The following is a 13,922-nucleotide window of genomic DNA, read 5'->3' as shown; positions in this document are numbered from 1 at the left end:
ATAGGCTTCAACCTATGGATCATGCGCTGGGTGTGACTACTGTACGCAGCACTGTTGGCTGGAGTGCGCACCGGGAGCAATGTCTCTGACACTATAACAATAGCAAGGGGCACCAGGCAGGGATGGCCCACTATCCCCATTACTATTCGCCCTGGCAGTGCAGCCTCTAGCAATATATCTTAGGACCCGCATCGCCGACTGCGGCATAAGAATTGTTCATAGCATGCATCTGCATGTCATGTCTATGTATGTGGATGACACACTTGTATATTTATGACAGCCTGGGACAGCGGTCCGCCCTCCTTCTGCAGGTGGTGGAAACATTTGATGCCATGTCTGGTCCACAAATAGTTCTTGTGACATGTAAGTAACATATCTATATAGTTACCAATACCGTGGCATAGTAACCGGTAACGATCGTCTCAGCATCTGCTTTGGTTGCGTAAAACGATTGACGCAACCGAAACAGACGCTGAGAACTATTTGTGGACAAACTAACTTTTTGTGAATGTACACCTTCAACTGACATTAGAGCCTTGAAGAAGTCCCTATAGGGACGAAACACGTCGGCTAATGAATTGTGAATCTTGGATTTTATCAACATGAAGTGTTCAGCTTTTCCAATAAAGAATAATTTTCACCAAAAAAAACCAGACTATATGGATTTAAAAATGTCCTCAGATTGTCAATAACAACTTTTGTTCAACTGAGTTTGAATATAATTATAATCTCTGTGTGCGGAATTCCTATTCTTCAAGCTTTTCAAACATATTCTTTTTTCACCTTCCTTGAAATGCATGTCCTTTCTTCTTCAGCTGCCTGTTCCATGTCAGTTTAATTCCAGCCTCATTGAGTTTTAAAAAAAACATTTTGTTAAGAGTTTTATATAGTGCGATCTAGACCAGAAGATACCAGGTATCAGAGCGCTTTATTTAAGCACCAGTTTCGTTACAGATGAACACATTCATTTTTTTGTTTAGGCACGGGGAGATTAAGGGCCCTATGTAGGACACCAAATACCGGTCGGTAACGGCCGATCGGTATTTGGCTTTTGAAATGTAGGGTGCCTTAAATTTATCGAATCAGTAAATCTAGATGTAGGTGGCACTAAAAACAGAAGAATTTGTTATTTACCATGAAATACTATTTCATGGTAAATAACGAATTCCTGTATACATGCACATCTGTGCATGTACACCTGTGCCATGAGGCACACATTCATGCCCTAAGTGCATGTATGTGTGTCACATGGCACGCAAGCCAGAATCAGGGGTGCAACAGGGTGTCAAAGTGACACCCTGTCCCCCTTGTCAATTCGGTAATTTTACCGAATCGGTATTTACCGATTCGGTAATTGACATTGATTCCTATGGGCCTCAAGGCCCATAGGAATCAATGTCAATTACCGAATCACACCGATTCGGTAAAAATTACAGAATTTTTACCTAAATCTCATTTACCGAATCTAGAATACCGAATCGGTAAAATTCGGTATTCTAGAGTCGGTAAATGAGATTTACCTACATCGGGCCCTAAGTGATTTGCCCAGAACGACAGCAGTGGCATAGCAAGGTCGGGTGGTACCCAGTGCGGAAAATCTCTTGTCACCCCCGCCTTGGCAAAATGGCAAAAATCTGTGTTTGAAACACATATTTTTGCCGTTTTATCACCCCCTCAGTGATGACACCCGGGGCGGCCTGCACCCACCGCACCCCCCTTCCTACACCACTGAATCACAGGATAGTGAGCGTCTTTGCCGAGACTCAAACCTGATTCCCCCGTTTCAAGGTCGACCGCTCTAAATGTTAGGCTACATCTTTGTGTACGTCCCTAAACATAACACATCAAACATAACATTACATAACATAACAATGCAGAAAATAATATTTTTGTGTTCAAGTAGATGAAAGGCAGTGTTGCCATGGTATATTTTTTTTGTGTTGACTTAATGGAATTAAAAAGAATTAATGGACTCTGTTTTTATTTAACTTTTTTACTTTTCCTCTACCTTCCGTTCCTCTTTCTCCTTTTTCCTGTTTTTATGCCTCCATATAAGTTAAAACGAGAAGGAACGTTGAAATGAAGATACATTTGTATTGTGTCCTGTTCTTTCTTCCCTTATCTTCAGTCTTTCATCTCACTCTTACTTTCTAGATACGCTAGGCAGCGCTGAAAGCACGTTTAATAAACCAAATTAATGCGATAGCATGAATACGCCTTTCTAGCCGTGCCCACCATTTTTCATGGAATGCTAAATGAAGGCCTGCATGTTTCTGAGCTACAAAGAAAAGAAATAGCTGAACCTTACGAGTATTCTAAAAAGAAGCTTGAAATGGCTGCCGATACTGCGCGTCTTTGACAGTGGAAGGTACTGCGTGGTAAGTGCTCCTGGCCATGCCTGCACGGTAAACACAAAGGAGCATTCCCCGGCTTAAACATCAAATTCATTAAACAGTGCGCACTCTCTCCTGAGTGCAGTTTGACATTTGGCAAGCCTGAAGCACCGAAGAAGACGCACATGGCTAAAGGGATTATAGCTGATGGCAATCACACATTAAAAAGGAAGACGGGCTTCCGTGAACTTCACTGTCTCCAATCAATTGATTACACAAACTGCTACCTTGCTTGTCTGGAGTCTGTCAGGCTCGCTCCCTCCCGTTTTGTGCGCACACAGCTCATTCCGCCCACGTCAATAACTGCAGAGCCCCTTTCAGATCACTAGACACCCGGGTCATTCCTTCTGAAGCTGACCGGCACATCTACCAAGGGAAATACATGTATTTCTGCCTCAGAGTGGTATCCGCGAATTTATATTGGCCATTGTGTCTCATGATCAGCCTGCTGTCTTTGCTTAAAGAGAAATCAAAAAGGTTATCCTCACTTCCATGTTCATGACCAACCCAGACATTAGCAGGCCTGACCGGCAGAGAAAACCCACAATGAGAGAGGGGCTTTCCCTGCTTTATTTGCAGAGTGTTCATCAAGAGAACGGTGAGTTACTTGTTTTTGGTGACATGTTTGAACATCCTTCTCCTGATGATCATGATGCGCTCATTCAAGAACAGAGGGTTCAAGCTGATACTCGCCTACAATATGAGACTGAGTTATGGCGGGCAGAAGCCACTGAGCGTCACTGAAGTACACCTACTTTGAACATGTGCTGCTGCACACAGGGGCAGCAGTGTTCCGTGTTGTGTAGCAAGAGGTGGGGTGTTTTGTAGGGTTGTATTAGTGATGTGCAAAGGTTCCTAAACACGCATGCATCCTTAGGGGGAGAGTTTTGATGGTTCACTACTCAGAAATGATGCCTTCATAAAGTGAGAAGTGAGATATCGACAATTCAAAAAGGCTCAGCACATATCCAGCAGCCTCTCATGGGATGATAACTGCTTCCGGTGCATTTCTCCTTATTAGGGCAGCCACTTTGATCCCTGTTGCCAGGAGACCACATTTCCAGTCCTGTAATTTTCTGCTTTGAATCATTGTCATCACCCATGCTCCGGGACTGAGTGAAGGGAAAATATTCTCTTGAAAAGTTGTGAGAAGTTGTAAACTTTGCATCAATGAAGTCAGAGAAAGATTCCTGACTTTACATGACTTCCCTAAGCAGTGTAACTCCTCCCAGCCAACTGCAATGAAAATGTTCCTTATGCAGGATGTCCCTAGGGTGTAATAGCCTGTGTCAGGAGCTATAATGGTGGACATGCATCGGCTCATGCAGGTAAGAGAGACATGGAGGGGAGGGCAAGCCAATAAAAGAGGTGGTTAGGGGAGATGAGGAGGCTAATGGGGTCATCAGGGTGTTTACTTGGGACTATAAGACCCCAACTTCGCTTCCCTCATGGAAAACCTCCACATCATCGGACTCAATCAGATCGTACCAGGACCCGCGCACTCAGAAGGACACACCCTCGACCCCATCTTCACAGCAGGAAAATCCATCTCCTTCAGCCACACCTCTGAACCCCCATGGACGGACCAACGCTGACACAGAGGCTGCTCGGCTGACTATCACTGTGTCCTGGTACATGCTAATTGCCTGTTCAGCTTTTTAACTTTTTAAAACTTACTTCTGCTGCTCAATATTGCTCCATATCTGTTCTGGCACTGTTCTGTGGCATTCTCCCCGGTCCACCACAAGACTAGCTTGATTGTTGTGGAGGGAGTCTGGACCAGGATCCACTTCCGCATCCACTTCCGGTTAGGCGCTCTAGTGCTCCAGCCCCATCTACTTAACCGGGTGTTCTTTCCGCCGCGCAGCGGATGCGTGCAGCAGGTGCGCCGGCGGTGCGCCGAAGACGTGCCAAAGGCAAGCCCGTCTGCGCCCGTCTGCGCCCGTCTGCCCTGACGTCGCCAGGAGCCAGGGACCCTGGTCCTTTCACTCCCAAACAGGACCCTACTCCGCATCTGAAATACTCTGGTAAGGAGCTGTTGGAGATGAGGATAGCCCTCATAACCCCTTTCTGCCTTGAGTTCTGGCCAAACCCAGAGGGCCCTTCCGCATGTCGAGTCTGTCGGTTCCAAAGTACCCCAGTCGAAATAGATTTGATCCATGCTGAACCCTGCCGTGTCTCCTTTAATACTTACTCTCTTGTTCCAAATCTTGCCCCCTCCACCTGATTTAGTACAGGTAAACCCCTCAATATTCCTCAGTGGGAGTGGAAAAGTCTGTTATGCAATATTAAATCCCTGCCCAAGTATTCTACCAGGGTTTGGAACCTTCTTTCCTCAGAAGAGCCTGAGCTCGGGTTTTTTACCGAAACATGGCTTCAACCTCATTCTCTCCCATCCACCCCCCTAGCCCTGCCTGAAGACTACAGGCTTATCCGGATGGACAGACAACTAAAATTAGTGGGTGGAATAACCATTGTACATAGAGACAGGGTTAAAGTTACCGCTCTAGAACAACGCTGCAAAGCCATCACCGAAGTCACGGTATTTCGAATAGACTTCCCCTCTCAACTTAGCTAGAAGGGGGCCTTAGTCTACCGACCTCCAGGCCCTTTAGCTGAATTCTCACTGTTAATCACCGAATTTTAATAACTCCCCATGTGATCTCGACCAGCAACTTTCTGCTGCTGGGTGATTTTAATATTCATAGTGAATTCACTTCTAATGTTGACTCACTAACACTCCTGTCAGATCTTACCCTCCTGTCAGATCTAAACTCAATAAAGGCCCTACTCATATAGCAAGCCACACATTGGACATTATATTCTCCAACTATCCTAGTGTTCTCTGTGCGCCTCTGCAGCAACTCACCTGGTCAGACCATGCGTCCATTGAATTCTCCATTCAAGGCCCAAGGGAGATGAGGGGTCCTAACCCAGTCACCGATTACACCCGTAGACAGTGGAAAACAGGAAAGACGTTGGCGCAGTACACATAATGAGAAGGATAACGATCGGTTCTTGGCCACTTTGTCCAGCTACCACAAAAATATAAAAGGCTGCGCGTAAAGCCCACATTGCATCTCAACTAGCCCAGGTTGGCAACGCCCCAAAAATGTTATACCGTATCCTCCAATCCTTTACCAATCCAAAGGCCTGCGAGAATTTAGAGGTCCCTATGCAAACTCTCTGCAATGATATCGCCCAATACTTCTCCCAGAAAATAGAGCTCATCTACCAAAAAATAGTCCAATCAGGGAGCCAGCCTGTGGGCTCTATGTCATCCGATCTGCCAGTACAGGCAACCTCTTGGTTGCTAAAGAGTTTTCCTCCTGTGACACTGACAGACGTAGATTCTCTTCTTCGCATGGTCAAATCATGTTCCCCCCTAGCTAATATTCCGGCCAAAGTTGTCACCTCTCTGGCCTGCCATCTGTCTCCTCTCATTCAGGGTCTTCTCAATCTCTCACTGAGAGAGGGTCATGTTCCGTCAGAACGGAAAGCAGCACAGGTCATGCTGTCCGCAAGAACAACAAGGCTTCACTAATGGACCTCTCTAATCTCCGCCCCATTTCGCTCCTTCTCTTACTGAGCAAGCTTTTGGAGAAGCACATAAATAAACACCTCTCCAACCATGTCGAACAGGCTGGTTGCCTAGACTCCTCTCAGTCAGGCTTCAGGCCCAAATACAGCACAGAATCAGCTCTGTTTGCAGTCATGGATAACATCAGGATGGAGAATCTATGATTCTGGTGCTGTTGGACTTATCAGCTGCGTTCGACACGGTTTCACACCAGATATTGCTCAGGAGAATGAAGGTGGCTGGGCTTAGAGATTTGGCTCTGCAGTGGATGACAAGTTTTCTATCTTCTCGTTCTCAGACCGTCATCCTTGGCCTGTACCGCTCGGCGCCAATGAAATTAACCAAAGGAGTGCCCCAGGGCTCCAGCTTGAGCCCTACTTTGTTTAATATCTATGTTGCTCCCTTGGCCGACCTCCTCAGGGCATGCGTGTTCACTCCCATCTCTTATGCCGATGATACACAACTGCTTTTCCCAATTGACAAATTCACTACAACAGTACAGGCGACCTTCTCCTCTGGTATGAGAGCTATCTCTAACTGGATGAAGAGTAACTTCCTCCAATGTAATGTTGGGAAGTCGGAGATTCTGCTCTTTGGAGAGGCTCCCCTACTATGGACTCCAGATTGGTGGCCGGCTGACCTTGGGGTTCCCCCTGATCCTAAATCCCTAGTCAAAGACCTAGGCATTCATCTTGATCAGGCTCTTACCTTAAAGGAGCATGCCGCTCAGACAGACAGTTCCTGTTATCACACAATGGGCCTACTACGCCAAGTCTTTCCTCTGCTTCCTGACTCAACGCGGAAGACCTTGACTCAGGCACTTATATTAAGTCGCCTGAACTACTGCAATGGCTTGTTGATTTCTGCTAATGAGGGCTCACTTAGCAGACTGCAGGTAGTCCAGAACACTGCAGCACGTTTGGTCCTTAATACCCCTCCCAGGACTGCCTCCTGCCCTCTTCTTTGCCAGCTGCACTGGCTTCTTATACGCGAGCGCTTCAAGTTAAAAGCCTGTTGTACCATTCACAAGGCTTTATTTAACCTTGGCCCCGCTTATCTCTCATAGAAATTCACACCTTATCTGCCTTCAAGGCCCCTCCGCTCGGGATCCAAATCTCTTCTTGTGGTCCCTCGAGTCAAGAAAGCCAGATTGGGTGGGAAGGCTCTTTCTCATCTCGGTCCCCTATACTGGAACAAACTTCCTCTGCATCTAAGACAATGTTCATACCACCTACAATTTAGAAAGCAACTTAAAACCGCTCTTTTCCATCTGTAATGTTGCAATTTAGCCTCATGTTCTGTCGCCTGTCCAAAGCGCAGAGATACCCCTTAAGTGGTCGATTCAGGCGCTATATAAACAAATAAATAAATAAAAACTCTGCGTCCACTTCACCTTCGAAGCAAACACCTCCCTCAGACACTCACCCAAGCTCCAGTGCAGGAATTGGAATAAGATCTCCAAAAATCAGCTTGCCGCCACCCTCAGTGGCTCCATTCCCACCACTCAGACGACGACCTCACCACCGACACCCGCATCCTACACAAATGGATCACCGACTGCACTAACACCGTCGCCCCCTCGAGCAATACTCCAACCCTCATGCCAAGAAAGCCAGCTGGTTCTCCACCGATCTCCAGGAATCCAGACGAATCTGCAGACACCTTCCAAAAACTATGGAGGAACTCCAAAACCTGAGCAGACCTTGACAACTACAAAACATCCACCACCGCCCACCACAAACTCATCAGACATTCTAGGAAGAAAGCTCTCCAGGACAGAATCTCTACCCAGGCATACAACAGCAAATAACTCTTCGGCATCATCAGAGTTCGCCCAACCCAACAGTGAGTCCACCGATATCCCACCCTTCCAGGACCTCTGCAACAAACTCTGCGCCTTCTTCAATCACAAAATCAAGACCATCTACGACAACTTTGACGACAAAAACCTCCACTAGGAACCCACACCCACAATGTCCGACAACACCCAGCCAAAAATGGACAGCTGGACCGCCCTCAGCATCGAGGATACCCTAAAGACCATGAAGAACACCCACTCCGGGGCGCCCACAGACCTCTGCCCCCACCACATCTACCACAGAGCCGCAGACTTCATCGCCAGACACCAACTCTCTCTAAGTTCCTGAAGGACCTCAAGACCTGGCTCTTAACCATATCACCATGAGCATACTGCAACTGCATGAACCCTGGTGGGTCCTGGAAGACCTGGATTGCCCGGGAAGACCTCATGACCTACCTCACCTCTCGACAGTACTCCGTAAGCACCTAGGAGCAGCACACAGCCTCCCCTCAGCGCCTTAAGACCCTTCCCGGGTGAGTAGCTGCGCTTAACAAACCTTTGATTGATTGATTGATATAAGACTCTAATGTGGGAAAACTATGGGCTAGATCGGGACAGCACTGGTGTGGGGGTCTAAGGTGCCATGGGACATCTTTAATGTGGGTACATGTATACAATATATAAAGTGTAAAACAGATGTTAATAGTATCTGTCAAGCATAATCCTGTAAAGGCAACATCCATGTTCCTCACGCTTGTCAATGGCAACTTTCCTTGGATAGCATTCTCTTTTAATTGTCTCTTTTCGTAAGGATGCCATCTCATATTTAGTCACCCTGGTTGAATTCACAAAGAACAATTAAAGGTTGCGGAGCACTAGCGACTTAATAGGTCTTCAAATTATCCAAAGAAAGAAAAAGTGATCATCTAGATCTCTCTATTGACATATTCTCTCGCTTTCATTTCCTGACCTGTTTTTCTTTTTCAACGTAAACTCTCTACTTAACCTCTTTTGGGTTATTGGGGTGTTGGACCAAGGAAGGTACAGGGGAAGGGTGACAAAGGATACACAGTACTATGGGGGAGATGAGCAGGGAAGACATGGGGGAAGGGAGTGAGAGGACTCATGGTGCCCAGAGAAGACTGGGGGCAGTGGAGAGAGGGGAGCCAGAGAGATAAAGGGGATTGGGGGGCATAGGTGACATAGGACAGCAAGAGGAGGGGGTCAGAGAATATAACTCTCCTGCAGCCGGCCCCAACCACTTTAATTGGCACTGCTAATAAATGCAGTGCTGGTTCACTTCTTTGAATTTTTCAGTTTTTATGGGAGCTTTTGAAAAAAAGATCACAAGTTGCAAAATTCAAACTGGCAAAATCCTAGGGGCTCGGATTAGAAGATTAACAGCCAGATTCATGAAGCAAAATTGCGATCGCAATAGCTGTGAATTAGCTATTGCGATCGCAATTAACAGAAAAGCAATTCATCATTTGAAAAACACTATATTTGCGATTTCGCAAAAAAGAAATTGCGAATTCGCAAAAAAAATCACAGAATTTAGGAGGAACCCCAATAGCGAATCGGAAATAGCGAGAATCCATGGATTCTGCGATTTAGTTAGCGAATCCGCTAAATATTCGCAAACGCTATTCATGAAAACTCGCAAATAGCGAAAAACCCGAAAATCGCTATTTGCGACCCGCAATTTAAGAAGAACCAAAAGCAGGTGGTAACCATTAAGGAAAAATAAAAAAAATAAAAAAAACCTAATGAGCCACAGGTGCAGTCCTGAACAAACACACTTAAGGAAACACAGTAGTAGCATGAGGACTCTCACAATGCCAGGACTCTACATGGTGGTCAGGCGGCGCAGGCTCCAGGCTGCAGCACGGAACAGACGCAGGATCCAGGAGAGAATATTCCGCTTGCGGGTCACCATGCTGGGCCAAACAAGGGAGCAAATTTACACAAAGTACCGCCTGAATGTGCCAATGGTACTAAAGCTGATCCAGGACCTAGACCCCCTGATGCAGCACCCAACAAGGAGGACCAATGCCGTGCCTACACATGTTCAGGTCTTGTGCTGCCTGCACCTACTGGCCTCCGGAAGCTTCCAGGGGATAGTCTCTGTTGCAGGGGGATATCCCAGAGCACCATGTCCCGCTCCCTAAAGAGTTTCCTTGAGGCAATGCTCAGCCGCCTTCACCACTGCATCTCATTCCCGACCACCCAACAGGACTTGAATGACACCAAGGTACAGTTCTACAACGTTGCCCAATTCCCGCATTGACTGTACCCACATCCACATCTGCCCACCAGCACAAACGGAGTACATGTACCGCAACCGCAAAAACTACCACTCCCTCAATATCCAGATGGTGTGCAACGCAAAAACTTACATCACGGACATAGTGGCACAATATCCGGGGAGCACACATGACTCCTTCATATTCCGGCACAGCGGCATTCACACACGACTGGCCAGGGGAGACTTTGGCGAAGGACACCTACTAGGTAAGTACACATGCCCCCATATAATACACTGTGATCATGTAGCTGCGCAGAACATGCACTCACCCTCTGCTCCTTACATTCAGGTGACAGCGCTTACGGTCTCCGTGAGTACCTCCTCACCCCTTACCTCAACCCTGCAACACCACAGCAACGGCGTTACAATGCAGCACACATCCGCACTAGGAATTGCATTGACAGGACATTTGGGCTTCTGAAGAGCCGCTTCCGCATACTGCATAAGACTGGTGGGGCCCTCAAATACGAGCATGAGGTCTGCTGCCGCATTGTTGCCGTGTCTGCAATACTCCACAACATTGCTACCAAGCGCAGGATACCTGTTGAGATATCTGGCAGTGAGTCGGAAGGGGACAACCGCCCACCTCCACATGCGCTTCATGCAGGCGGGGAAAATCCAGCTGAAGGACACAGACGCCGCAACCAAATCACTAATAACTTTTTCTAGTCCACCCACTCCCCTCACCCAACACTTCACTCATGCATGACAATTGAAATAATGACATGAGTCTGGTGTACTGTTATTGAAGAAATATTATTGTTATATTCACAATAATATAGCATTTTTCCAAAAGAAACATTTTAGGTGTATTGCATCATACATCTCCTGATTTGTTAGAGGGCATGCTTTTCTCATCAGCATGTCCCTGCATGATGAGCAACAATGTCAATGGCGCCTACGGCCCGAGGCTCCGATTCGCCTCTCAACATCTTCATCCAGAGTCGCACGTGATGCCGCAGTAGGCCTGCTGCTGCGGCGGGGAACCCTAACCGGTGGCAAAGACAGGCTGCTGTGGCTAGATGTTCCCTCACTACCGTCCTCCCCTCCTGCCTGGCCGTGGCCAGTTCCTGCAGAGCCTGTACTGCAGTGGTTGCCTGCTCAAGTGCCCGTGCCACGTCCTGGCAGCATTGGACCATCTGAATTTGCATGGCCAATGATCTTCGGGACATCTGTGATGTTGCGTTTCCAATGATGTAATTTGAGCGGGTGTACGCCGAGAGGCATGTTAGGAGCTGGCGGTGGCGGCGCCGGGTGAGGTCCCGCTGGGTCAGCATGACCTCAGTGTTTGCCTCCACTGCTGTGGTCATTCGCTCCATCCGGTCGGACAGCTGGCCAACATTCCTGGCTGTATTGTGCAGCTGCAGATGTATTGCTGCAAGGTGTCGTGCCTGTTGTTGGTGGACGCGCAGCATGCGGCGCTCTATTGACAGACCCGGCACACGCACAGTCACACCCCTCCTGCCGGAGCTTGGTGTAGTTTGGCGCTGCTCCCTGACCTGTCCGCTGGACTGGGTGCGCACAGTAGGTGTGCGTTGTGTTGGTGGCCTGGCGGCTGATGGTGTTGCCGATGCCACTGTCATGGGTCTCACAGTTGGCGGTTGTGGAGTGCCTGTTGTCGCTGGCGTTGCAGGTGGTGGTAAGGCTGCTGGCGCTGGCATTGCAGGTGGTGGTAAGGCTGCTGGCGCTGGCGTTGCAGGTGGTGGTAAGGCTGCTGGCGCTGGTGCTCGGCCTGATGGCCCTGGTTTTGGGTTTGGATGAGCATCACCCTCAGAATCCCTAGGATTCTCATCAATTTGCAGCCCCTCACTGTCGCTGCTGGTATCTTCAGCTCCACCTGTGATATAAAGTGGACGTTGATTAATAACATGGATCTTGCACATGGAAGGTTGCTACATCATGCAGGCTAGTATTCCCTGACTGACTGTTAGATTGACTCTATTAGGACGTATCTGGCTGTATGGGGCTGAATGTAAATTGTGGTCAGACTATATGTCCCACAATGCATTAGGGATTTTCTGGTGTGCATGGGCTGCATGACTGGGATTTCTAATGGGTAGCTTTAGGGTCATGGCCATTGTTAGGGGACAGGGTCGCAGTCGCATGGCACTTACCTTGGCTTTCTTGTGTGGGTCGGGAGGAGTCCAGCCGGGTTACCCCCACGCATGCCTCAGGATGCAAGGTGTCCTCAACGAGGTCCTCCAATGGGGTGTTGGGACTGTTGGATCTCCCCCTCCTGTTGCAGCACGCTCACCCAGCCTCTCGGCGATCTTCTCCTTGGCACGACCTCGGAGGTCGTACCACCTCTTCTTGAGATCGTCGATTGATCGCTGGGTGACTCCAACAGAATTGACTTTTGCGCGGATGCGCTACCAAATTCGCCGTTTGTCGGCCTCTGGCACCCTCCTGGAGTCCTTCCCAAACTGTCTGTCATGATCTCGACTAACTCACTCATTCAAATGTTCTAGCTCCTGTTCTGAGAATTTTATTTTTCTCTTTCTCCCAGTAGAACTGCTCCCTGCTGCATCCTGTGCCATTGCTGCAGTGGGGTGTGTCCTGAATCAAAGCTGGAGGTGGTTTAGAGTGGAGCTCTGGGCAGTGCTGCTTCCAAATCAGCCTCAGTATTCAGAATGAGGGAGGGAACTGCCTGCTTCCTGGTTGTGATGTCATCACTGTGCTCGAGATGCGATTTCCCGTTTTTGCGATCTCGCTATTAGCGAGATCGCAATTTGCGATTTCGTTATTAGCGAGATCGCAATTAAAACAACGGAAATTGACCGATTTTCCGATTATTCTGCGATTTAGGGAAAATCGCAATCGGCGTTTGCGGCCAAATGCGAATCGCTATTTTTTATCGCATTATTTCATGAATCCCATTATGCGAATTCTAAATTGCGATTCGGTATTTCTCGCAATTTAGAATTCACAGAAAATGGGTTTCATGAATCTGGGGGTAAACCTTTTGGTTTTAAAGCGGACAGGAAAAACAGAAGAGATAAATCTGCTTTAGACTTTGAATGTTATATAGTGCCAAACATCACAGATTTTAGTATGTTATGGTTCAAATTCTTAGAACTAGCCTCATAGAGGAGTTAGGCAGAGTGACTGTCCTGACAATCATTCCTTTCGAATGTAGATTATTTGCAAATTCCAATAAACAATTTTTATTTATTTGCAGGACCATATTTTCTTAATTGACTTCAAAAGCGAGTCTGGCAAGGGACGCTGCTCCTTCAATCCAAAGGTGAACACTGTTTCTGTGATGATCAGTAAGTAAAGTGCCAAGATCTTGAGATACCTGGTTTCAATAAACTCAGTCCACATAAGTGCAGCCCCAAGGGCAGGAGGACAAATTCAGTTTTAAGTTTGTTAATATCCCATATAGCAGTGCGTGTCTGTGGGTGTTCGTGCGTGTGTGATAACAATAGCTGTCTTTGTCTTATTTTATTTTAATTAGAGTTTCTGAAAAACATTAGTGCAGCTAGAAAGTAAAGTTCTTTGAAAGCATTCGTAGAGGTCACTGTCTATCTAGTTATTGGTTGTAAAAAGAATGAGGGACTGGTGGTGGGACAGCCTTGTTGGAGTATAAATTGGACCACAATGTGATTTAGGATGGAATTGCAAAGGTGGGTGGTAGACAGATATGTTTTGGGTTCACCACAGCCAAATAACCTGATAAAGGCACACAAAAAGGCCAGTTTGCAGCGCTCCAGGGTCTGCCTGGATTACTGCAAGTTTTTAGCTGTTCCTCTACCTTTTGTGTAACATGATTTTTCCTACAGGTTGACTACTCTGCAGCACAACGCTTTAAATACAATAACTCTTGATTTGCTTCCCTAGAAG

General features: G+C 47.3%; 1 protein-coding gene across 1 annotated transcript in view; it reads left to right on the top strand.

Moving 5' to 3' along the window:
* SEMA3C (semaphorin 3C) overlaps window positions 1-13,922 on the top strand; it is a 740,455-nt gene that overhangs the window by 378,738 nt on the left and 347,795 nt on the right. Inside the window, exon 6 of the mRNA XM_078674175.1 lies at window positions 13,258-13,348. Coding sequence (XP_078530301.1) covers window positions 13,258-13,348 — 91 coding nt within the window. The remainder of the gene's footprint in view (window positions 1-13,257; window positions 13,349-13,922) is intronic.

The sequence above is a fragment of the Lissotriton helveticus genome, chromosome 1_1 (assembly GCF_964261635.1).
Source record: "Lissotriton helveticus chromosome 1_1, aLisHel1.1, whole genome shotgun sequence".
NCBI classification, from domain to species: Eukaryota; Metazoa; Chordata; class Amphibia; order Caudata; family Salamandridae; genus Lissotriton; species Lissotriton helveticus.
Note: the sequence above shows the minus strand (reverse complement) of the source record. Positions and strands in the feature narration are given on the sequence as shown.